The sequence below is a fragment of the Miniopterus natalensis genome, chromosome 11 (assembly GCF_054644295.1).
Source record: "Miniopterus natalensis isolate mMinNat1 chromosome 11, mMinNat1.hap1, whole genome shotgun sequence".
In the NCBI taxonomy this organism is placed as follows: Eukaryota; Metazoa; Chordata; class Mammalia; order Chiroptera; family Miniopteridae; genus Miniopterus; species Miniopterus natalensis.
Window position 1 is genome coordinate 61364333 of NC_142091.1, and position 11079 is coordinate 61375411.

The 11079-nt window shown below is 48.6% G+C and overlaps 1 protein-coding gene across 3 annotated transcripts in view; it reads right to left on the bottom strand.

Annotated features, from left to right (window-relative positions):
- PAMR1 (peptidase domain containing associated with muscle regeneration 1) overlaps positions 1-7782 on the bottom strand; it is a 64079-nt gene extending 56297 nt beyond the window's left edge. Inside the window, exon 1 of one of the 3 annotated variants that reach the window (XM_016206216.2) lies at positions 7521-7782. In XM_016206216.2, the coding sequence (XP_016061702.2) occupies positions 7521-7593 (73 nt within the window). In that variant the 5' untranslated portion in view covers positions 7594-7782. Of the gene's footprint in view, positions 1-5382; positions 6390-7520 lie in introns of those variants that run through there. The other 2 variants (XM_016206218.2, XM_016206220.2) reach the window with 2 other exon arrangements.
- Between the last annotated feature and the right edge of the window lie 3297 nt (positions 7783-11079).

The window sequence follows — 11079 nt, forward strand, 5'->3', positions numbered from 1 at the left end:
GCCGCTTTTATTCCTCACTCATTGCCACTGGAGTCATCCAGTCTGAAACAAGCCTGGGCAGAGAAAGGAGGCAAGCGATGCTAGGGCCAAGGAGAAGCCGTGTTGCATGACAACAAGAACAATATTTAACAAATGCAGGAACAAAGGAGTCCCCAGAAACAGCAAGCGAGGGGTTGACGAGCAGCACAAACTCACATGCTGTCTCCATGGGATACACCCCAGTGTAAACAGCCCAGACCACTGCCTGGTCGTGCAAATCAAGGTCACGGCGACCAGGCTGTACCAGAACTGGCAAGATGGGGGTTAATAACAAAGAAGTGGAGACCAGAGCATATGTGTGTGTGTGTGTGTGTGTGTGTGTGTGTGTGTGTGTGTGTGTGTGTTAGAGGGGGAAGGGGAGAGGGTAATTGGTGATCAATTGGACCTTGAACTCAGTGTTCCCAGGGATTAGAAGAATGCTCAAATATTCTCCTTATTTTTAAAGAGCAGACAGTGTAGCTGTCACCAAAGATACAATCTAGTCAGGAATTTGAGTCAGCTCTTTCCACTCCCACAACATCCAGTGATCCCAGATCATCCACATCACTTTAAGCAACTCGAATATTAGAAATGAATTTCCTCGGTGAACCACGCAGGTCAGTGTTGGCGAAGCTTTTCTCACAGGAGCGTGGAGGGGACCACCTACTTGGTTCTTTCAACATCTCAACAAGTGTTAAATGGCAAGGACACCAGACTTCCTGCACATCCCTCAGCAGAAGTCTGAAGAGAAGCCCATGTTTTGCAGGTTTAAAAATTCTCCTCTTACCCTATCCTCTGAAATAGCCAGATATTCTTCAATGTTTTGCTCATTATGGGCAAGAGACCAGAGTTTTCCAAACTATATTCCATGGGGCCCTAATTCCACTGATGGTATAACAACAATTTTCAACCTTTTTCATCTCATGGCACACATAAACTAATTACTAAAATTATTTAATATAGAAGCTAAGCTCAGGGAATTGCCCTAGACATCTCAGATGTTCTCCACCATCACTGTTGGCTCCTAAGGTGGGATCCCATGATATGGGGCATTAACTGATCATCTTCAAAGGAACCCTATGAAGTAAATGGGCATGGGACTGGGTTTGAAAAACACTGATATTTTAGTTCCTTGGAGTCCTCAGATAATTCACTTGATTTGAAGTGAATGGGCCCATATCCCCCTTCCATCCAGTGGTTTTCCATTAAACTGGCTGGAAATCTTTTAACATCATGAATTCAACTTATGAGGACACATGCTGCGCCTCCCCATAAACTAAAGTTGTCTGAATGTGGACCTCACTCTGTTCTGGTGGCAGCAGCCCTGGTTTTCCAATCACCAAACCAAATGACCAGACTTCTACTTGCACAAATACCTGCTGCCAAACCACTAACTCGACCCTCTGAGACAGCCAGAACCTCAGGGAGAGTGGTGGTAAAGATGCCCACATGCAGGAGTAAGGGCATTTTTCCCAACTCCAGAGGCAGAAGGATGACAGGAATAGGTGTCTTCATTGCTGCTCAGCCAATCAGGGGGGTGGGGGGCACTTCTCTTAACCCCTTGACATAAGACCCTGAACATCAGTGTCTAGTAGAAGTTGAAATGAACTGGTTAAACCCATCTTAGTATTAATGGAAAGGGATCATATCTCCATCCCCTGCAATATCCATCAACTGTGTTATGTGAAAAAAGAAGAAAAAAATGCTTCCCCTTACTGATTCCAGGCCTGCTCCTCCCATTCCACAGCCTAAGAGCTTGCACATTGATGCTCTTAGCAGAATAAACCCATAAAGGAGCAGATTAGAAACATGTCTCATCCTTAATTCTGATGCTCAGCAAGTAGACATGATTTTGATTTTTAAAGTTGACCATGGGACAAAGAAATTCTTACCTCCCACATCTAATCAGAGTGAGACGCATGAGCCTGTGCACAACTGTTTGGATATTTGGTCTGCTTACCACCTGTTTCCTTTAGGGAGTGGCTCCTCTTGGGTTCCATGAGTGGATACCTCTCTCTGTGACCTTGGGGTGTTGATGTCTCTCTCCTTTCTCCCACATCCACTCTGCTTCCAGTGAGCACATGACCTTACTTGGGCCATTTTGACCACTTGGAATATCCAAGGGATAACGGGATTTCTTTACTAACACCATGGTCTCCTGATTTGGGCAAAATACAGCCAATAGATCCATTCTAGTTGGACCCACTGCTTACTGTGTGAGTGTTGTGTAGTGTTTCAGGGCATCAACTATGGAGTCAGACTGTCTGGGTTCAAGACATGAAACTCCGCTATGTGGCCTGGGCAAACGCTGAACCTCGCCCTACCTAAGTTCTGCATGTGTAAACTGGGAATCATAACACTACCACTTACCTCTTAGGTTTATTGTGAGGATTAAACAAATACATATAAAGCATAGAGAAGAAGGCCTGGTATTTACCACAAACCCATTAAATTATTTCAGATCAGGTCCCTTAGCTATGATAGGATGGGAGCCCCCTCCAATGAGGCTTCATCGTTGATGTTTCCATCATCAAGGGTGAAGAATTTGATGTGCAACCCCTTCCTACTCCACTCTCAACCTACCTCCTACCCCTTCCTACTCCACTCTCAACCTAACACCTACCCCTTCCTACTCTGCTCTCAATCTACCACCTACCTTTTTGTACTCCAATCTCAACCTACCACCTACCCCTTCCTACTCTCCTCTCAACATACACGGGATCCACACCTGTCTTACTGATAATGGCAATCAGGGAAAATGAAAGGAGTAGGGTTGAGTAAGAAAGAGGAGTAGGTCCCATAGACTGAGTGGAGCTTCTCCAGCCAACTCTCTGCCTTCCTTGAGTGGTTTTGTTTACAGGTACAAGGTTTGGTTTTTCCTCCATTTTTACTCCTTTGTCTCCATCATAAACCTAATGCTTTGTCCTAGAACATGTGATGACTGACAAACAGAATTCCTGAAACATAAACCAGGCTTGGAACCTGATAGACTTTCTGCCTCTGCTCTGGTAGCTTTCAGAGCTCTGGCTGGTCTCTGAGTCCTCTGCCCTGGAATTCAAGAACTGGACATTGTAAACACTGCATTTCCCTCTCCTTTAAAATAAAATAAGAGAAGAGGGATCTGGGCTCTTGTGCCTTTCAAATATCCACAAAGTGAGGGTGACAGGTGCTCCCCCATCTGGGGGGAATGTTCACAACCTACCCTCATTTGTCACTGAAATGGAACTTTCCCCAATTTGTACTTACCCCAAATAAAATGCAGCTTCAAGAGCTGGTCTCAGGGAAGCCAGGTAGACAAATTTTCTCCTGCATCAGGACTGGCTGCCCCCAGTGGGGCAGATGGAAATAATTTTCTGATGTAAGGCCAGTCACTAGGTCCCCCAGACATCATTATCTTTGCCATTTCTGTCTAGCCAGATGTAAATAAGTTTAAGTCAAACCCACAGTCCATAGCAATGGCACTCCAATGCACTCCTAAGAGTTCTGGATATTTCCAAGGGACTTAAATGCTCTAGGTAACCTCTGCTTCTAGGCAACCACGTCCAAGGGTGCTTTGTCCGTAGCTTATAGACCCAGACATAACACCCAGCCCGTTCTCAGTTTCCACCAAAAGCTCGCTCCCAAGGGCATTCATGAGAGTAAAATATTTTACCAAAGAGTTTGAAGGTGATAGAGGTGCGATCATGTTCTATAACACCTACACATAAAATATACTCATGTTCCTACTTTTAAAAGTCCCGTCAGCTACTCAATCCTTAAGGGCTTTACTCACTTGTATTTCTCCCCATTCAGCACCTAGCTTCCCTCTTTCACCCTTCCTTTCTGCTCTGTCCCTCTCAGGAATGGAGGTCAAGACCTCAAATGTCAGTAGAGACTAGACGGTAACACATGGATGGGTTGAGAAGCTGGGGTGTCAAGCCATAGAGAGGACCCGGCCTGCCTCAAAGCATTCAGGTTCAAAACATTTGCAAGCACTGTGTCTTACTCCATATCTCTTTAGGCCTTTTGGGCCAAAGGCTGCCCATTAGCAGACCTTTAGCTCCACAGTGTCTCCTGCCACACAGCCAGGCAAGACCTAGCAACGGTACCACCAAAACCGGAGCTACTAAGGACTGTCCCCTCCCACCCCATGTGTGTCCTAAAGCCTTGCCGAGATTAGATGGGCATCAGCATCATGAATTGATCCTTTAGAGGAGTAAGCTAAAGTCAGCCAGGTACCAGGTGAGCTGGAGCTCAGGACAGTCTGGGCTCACCCCAGCCTCCACTAATCTGCTGTGTATTATTTTTATATTATAATTGTGGGAAGATATAAATAACATAAAATTTGCCATTTTAATAACTCTTAAGCATGCAGTTCAGTGACTTGTGCAACCATCACCACCATCCATCTCCAGGTCTTTTTCATGATCCCATACAGAAACCCAGTGCCCATTAAACGGTAACTCTTCACCCCTCCTCCCCCAGCCTGCGCAACCACTGTTCTACTTACTCTCAATGAATATGACCACTCTAGGTGCCTCATATAAATGGAATCATACAGTATTTGTCTGGCTTATTTGACTTAGCATAATGTCTTTAAGGTTCATCCATGTCGCAGCATGTGTCAGAATTTCATTCATTTTTAGGACTGCATAATATTCCATTGTATGTATATACCATGTTTTCTTTGTCTGTGGATGGGCATTTTGGGTTGTCACCTTTTGGCTATTGGCAATGATGCTGCTCTGGACACTGGTGTATGAATATCTTGTTCAAGTCCCCGCTTTCGCTCCTTTTGTGTATACACTCAGAAGTGACATTGCTGGGTCAAATGTTTAATCTCTCGAGGAACTATGCCCGTGTATCCCTGAGCAGGTTACAGGACCTCTCTAAACGTCATCTGTGAAACAAGGAGAGCAAAAGCACTACCTTAGTGGGCTGGACCGAGAATGGCTGCATGTAAAGCATTTGGCTCAAAGGCAGGGCACATCATAAACCCATATAGGTGAATTTCACTGTCCTCTGAATCTGAAGATAAAGTCATAAAAATTCTCTAAGAAAAAACAAAGTGCTCAAACTAAATGATCTCTAAAGTCACTCCCAGCTCCCAAACTCCATGATCCCACCATTAAATTATTTTCCTGTTGGGGAGAAGCCAGGAGTTTTCGGAGTATATATCAGGGAAACACCCTCTCGATGGTCCCCACAAAAATCCACCCTTGCCAAGAAGGCCCAATTTTCATAGCTCTCTCCCTGGAATTTGCTAACACATCTCATTAGAAACCAACATCTAATTTTTCTTGCCACTCCTTCCCCCCGCCTTCTTTCCACATCCTCTTTCTCAGCTCCTTCTCCTGCCCACGGAATAGCTGTGCTTCAAATTACCTTCCCCCGTTGCCTTTATGTTGGTCCCCTCCACACGCTAATGTCTGTTGGAAGCCACACTTGTGGAGTTATCCGTATTAAGGTTTCATTCCCAAGAGTCACATATTTTAAATGAGTTTTTCCTCTTGGGCAGAATCCTGCTGGCAGAGCTGCTGCTCTTTGGTGAAGTCAGTGGAGTTGGGTTTCTCCCTCACATGCTATTTATGTTGGGTTATCACTTGGCCTGATGTTTGGCTTCACATCCTCCAACATGAGTCCCATGCCGATGAGCAACAACATCTCCTGTGCCTTCCAGTGGATGCTTGCATTTCATCAAGCACTCATTTTTAAAAAGCAATTAGAGGAGATGCGCTCCCAGGCTTCTCTTGCCGGGGCCAGATTTAGATTCCAGCAGGGAGTGGACTCATTCACTACTTAAAGAAATATTTGCCTTCTCCACACCATCCCTCCGCCTTCCCTCTACATGTGACCGCTCAACAGCTGAGCTATCCTCGCTGGACACGCGAAGTTGCTCTGCGGTTCAGCCCACAGCTTGGCTGCCAGGAATCCACGCACCCTCCCTGAAGCTTTTCCACAGCAGAAGGTAAAAGATTCTCAGGTCAGGAACAAATGGATTTTTCAGATCCTGAGCAAGAAAAAAGGGGTAGCTGAGCTCTGGGTTGTTTTTTTTTAAGTTTTATGGGTCTGAGACGCCTCACCTGCCACATTATAAAAAAAGCAGCAGGGGAGTGTTGATGGAGCCGTGAGGAAACTGGTCCTCTGGGCCCTGGTGCTCTGAAAGGAGCCAGGCTCTTCTGGAGTTGGCCCAAGAGTTGGCCTGGGGCCACCAAGCCTGGAGGTTCTGCTCCAAAAGGCAGAGATGGAGCAGCAAGCAGTCTTCATGCAAAGTCGTCACCTGACCACTGGGCAACTTTCTGGCTTTATGGGTTATCGGGCACCTTCCTTCTTCATTATGATCTTTGGGGCTGCTCCAGATGAGACAAAATTCATATGAAACCCTCTCTCCAGCTTGAGAACAAATCACCAAGAAGGATTTCACCTATGGCTAGCAAGCTATAGGCAGGTGGGACATATTGACCAAAATGGGGCTTCTGTCATGAATCTTGACTTTATGTTCACTCTCGGGAAACTTGCCAGCTACTTGCAGCAACGGAGCACCCACCTCTCAGGTAGAGCCCAGGTGACAGGTAACAGCACAGATGACGGGTGACCAGCACAGAAGGGAAGCAGCAAAAGCTCACACTCCCTACTCCTATGCAAGGCTGCTTTGTTTTATTACATCTGCACATGCAATCTGCCTTACCCCAGAGATGTCACCTTACCTCCTGACACCTCTCCCCTAGAGCCATAATAAGGACAGATGCTCCTAAGAAGTCTCCCTTTCCCTGCCTGCCAGTCCCTTGCTTCTACCTCCAGCTTCAGAGGCTCCCAGAAGCTCGGTATCTGGTTTCAGCCGCACTTGCCCCGGGAGCCCGGTTGACATGGGTTTGCGGCTCAGAAAATGACATGTGAAAAACAGAGAAGCCAGAGCTCTTTCTAAACAAACACTGTGCATCCCCAGAAACAACTTGCACTTTTACCCTCAGCTTTTTCTTCTCCTTTCTCACTTTCATCGGGAAGGAAATACATATGCTGACTGAGGAGCTCTCCCAGGCAGGGATCTGTTCTGAAGGGATGTGACAGTAACATCTCACCAAGCAAGACACCGGCAGGGACGCCCTCGCTGCACGCCCTGCCTGCGATTCATTTCTCCTCCCCGCTCACCTCCGAGGGGGCTCTTTCTAGGGGAAACTTAGCGTTTGCAAATCAGAGTGGGTAACTCAGGCTGGACAGATTCCTGGAGGTCATTTTATGCCTTAAAAAGTTAAAACAAAATAAAATAAATGAATAAAACTGGAGCTGGTACCCCTTCCTAAGGCAGTTTCAGTCCCACAGGTTGGGGTGACAAAACCAAGTCATTCTCAGGGAGGGAGGCAGGCGCTCCAGCACCACCAGCCGAGCCCTCAGGAGCGGGACTAGAAGCAGCCCCACAGCCCATCCCCAGCACCAACTCTTGGGGCTCCCCAGTCCCACTCCCCACCAGACCCCAGAAGAAAGATGCCCGGCTCCTGGGGGGCCCTGAAGGCTACTCACGGTACCTCTTGGCAAGGGTGCGATGAGCAGGAGCTGCAGGAAAGTGAGCCCCAGCTGCATCCACCAGCCCAGCTCCATCTTCCTCTGTGGCCAGAGCCCCGAGTGGCTGCGGGGAGGGACGGGAGGCCGGCGGGCAGGCGGCCCTTCCAGGGACCTCCCCAAGCCCAGCTGCGCGGGAGCTCGGGTTTCAGCGCCCGCTCGCACCCTCCTCGAGGGAACCACCGTCGGCGAGAGCGCTCCGACGACGTCAGCCCCAGGCCTCTCTGCCCGGCGCCTTAACCCTTGCGGGACTTGGGGAGGTGCGCCCCGCCCAGGGGAGCCCGGCCGCGGCGGGAAGGGGCCGCTGGGGGCGCGAGCGCCCAGGCCAGCCCGGGCAGGTGGGCGCCCCGGCCAGGGCGGGGAGGGGCGCAGGCAGGTCCCCGGACGGCGGGGCGCGGCCCAGGCAGGCGGGCTGTGGGCGGCGCAGGTGGGGCGCGAAGCCCCCCAGGTACTCCCCTGACCGCACCCCAGCTCCCACCCCTTCCCCCCTCAATAGCCCGGGAAGGAAGGAAGCCCCCTGCCTGCCGGGAGGAGGCGCGGGTGATGGGAGGAAGGGAGCCAGCCCCCCCACCCCGTCCCCCTAGGCTCCCCTTTCCCGCGAGCGTTCGCGCCAGGCCGGGAAAGCCCCAAGCGGGACCCCGGCTCCTGTCACTCGGGCGGGGGTGGGGAGGCCGCCCTGGGCTGGGGGCGCGTCGTCTAGGGGCTGAGAGCCAGCGAGAACCTGGTCTGTGGAGGGGGCTGGGAGAACTTTCTAGAAAACAAGACTAAATCTGGCCAGTGCCACTAGGAAATAATGAATATTTACATGTTTATATTACAATTTATATTTATTCTTTTCCCCAAAGGATCCATGGCAATATGAACCGTTAGCATTCGAGCTGAAGAGTATATATATCAAGAGTAGCTTTAAAAGTGGGGGAAATGCCGCCCCAGCCAGCTTGGCTCGGTGGTTAGAGTGTCGGCCCTCGGACTGAAGGGTCCCGGATTCGATTCCTACCAAGGGCACCTACCTGGGTTGCAGGCTCCACGGGGTCCGGGTGAGCGCAGGAGGCAACCACTCAATGTGTCTCTCTCACGTCGATGTTCCTCTCTCCCTCTCTCCCTCTCTCCCTTCCACTCTCTCTGAAAAAGCAATGGAAAAAATACTCTGAGGATTTAAAAAAAAGAAGAAAAAAGTGGAGGAAATGCCAAAGGTCCGCATATTTAAGCAGTGGCGGGCAGAGGTTAGTAGAGGGGCGGTTTACTTTGCAGCTGGTCAACCAGCCCTAGTCCTTTGGTGATGGGAGTGGGGAGGAGGTGACTTAGTTTCTAAATAACAGTGGGTATTAGAGCCTCTCAAGAGTCTGTTTCTACCATTAACTGACCTGCCACTTCCTCTTTCCCTTGTCTTCTGTCTTCCATCCCGTCTACACACACAACCTCCCTGAGTTGATGCCTAGCAGCCCCATCCCTACAGCAATTATACCCCCAACAGGGTGGGGCCCAGGTAATGAACCCGCCTGGCTGCTCGCTCAACAAGTCCCTGGTGCCAGGTGTTTGCATCTCCAGGCTTAGGGCTCTGGATACAGACCCTCGCTTCTATTCCTGGACTGCCCTGCCCACAGGAGTAGTTGGTCCCTACTAGTTTGTCGTCACTAATTTGCTTTGCAAATTTCCTAGGGCTCTAGAATCTGGAAGGGAATTCTCAAAAAGGAATGCAGCACATTTCCTTGGGGACCACAGAGCAGTAATCAGGTATCACCTTGCTGAGAGTTGCAGTCAACCTGGGCTGATAGAAGAGGGAAGCCGACCATGATACAGAAAAGGGGAGGAGTTGCTAGAGGCCATACAGCCCTTCACCAATTTAGCTTCCTCTCTTCCCATCGTGGTCAACTCAGTTTTTCATGTTGATAGTTTAGTGTTGTTCTAAATCAGGGGTTCTTAAACTGGGTTTCATGAAGTGTATTGGGAGGGAGTTTTTAGAGGGCATTTGAATCTTCAGAAATTATATGCAAAAAATTTGTATACATTTTTTTGGAGTAAGAAGGAACCATAGCCTTCCTCAGGGGGGCCTGCAAACGCCCAACTTTTTAAAAAATCACTGATTTTCATTAGTTGACATTGAAAAAGTGACCAAATATTTGTTGAATTGGGGGAAAGTCATTTGCTATATACAATTGTTGAGTCTGGACTATAAGCTGCACAATGGGTATTTGGAGACCTGCCCCCTACATGTACACCCATATTTATTTTTCCTTTAAAAAAATTTTTAAATATGCTTTTATTGATTTCAGAGAGAAGAAGGGAGAGGGAGAGAGATAGAAACATCAATGATGAGAGAGAGTCATTGATCAACTGCCTCCTACACACACCCCCACGGGGGATCAAGCCCACAACCCAGTCACGTTCCCTAACAGGGAATCGAACCATGATCTCCTGACTTATAAGTTGATACTTAACTACAGAGCCAAACCGGCCAGACCCATTTTCCTATTTCTACCTTAAGACCACTTGCTCTGGATCACACTGCCTAGTGTTGCATCCAGCTGGACCACTTATGACCTGTGCACTCCTGGGCAGGTTATTTCACCTATGATAGCCTTGTTTTTCTCATCTGTTAAGTGGGAAGAATAATGGTAGCTGCCCCACAGGACTGGAGTAAAGAGCTCCAATATACCTACACACTCAGTAAACGTTGGCTATTTTTATTATGGCTATCTCTCCCTCCTGCCTTTACCTACTACGCCCACTTCTGCAAGGAATAAATCACTAGAAAGGCTGTGGGTGTAAAAGGCAAAGTGCCATGCTGGGAAGCAGGGAATGATGCCTAGAATTAAGAATTATCTACTTAAAATCAACACTGAGAAATCCACAATTGACTGTAGTAGATGGAGTCAGGCCACCTATTTAATTACAAGTCACAATACCCACTAATTTTTTCATGAAAGGAGTAGGCACTCTAAGAAAAAAGTACATACAGTACCTTTCTCAGTGCCACCAGGAAGGCTGGTTGTATGTGAACACACAGAAAGGAACCGCAGAGAAGGTTGTCTTGTGAATGCCAACAGCTCCCCATTCTCCAAGCTGTAACTTCTGCAGATCAGCAGCTGAGCAGCAACCAGACAGTGAGCAGGAATGCCAGAGGAAAGAGCCGGGGTGGAGCTGGTCTGCAAACCTGAGAGAGGCATCCCACACTACTGGCAATTACGTTTGGTTTCCATCAACTACACAAAACACAAAGTTCAAGTCAATCAAGGCCAGAGATGGAGAAGGGTAGGTCTGTGGAAAAGACAAAGGGCCCTTCCACGAGAGCCTGCTGCAACTGGCCCCACCATGGAAGTCTCCAGCTCTAATAAATACCGGCTGTTCACCTACACAACAAGCAATAATGTTCTGCCTCCAGGTCTGGCTCAGCTCCACTCTCTTTCCACTGGGAGCCAGGCAAGGGGGTAGGTGCGTCTGTGGTTCTTTCTCTGGCCACATTCTTCTGGCTCTAGGTCATTCTTCATTCAAATTGCTGAAAGCCAGTGAGCCTCCCTCCTTCAC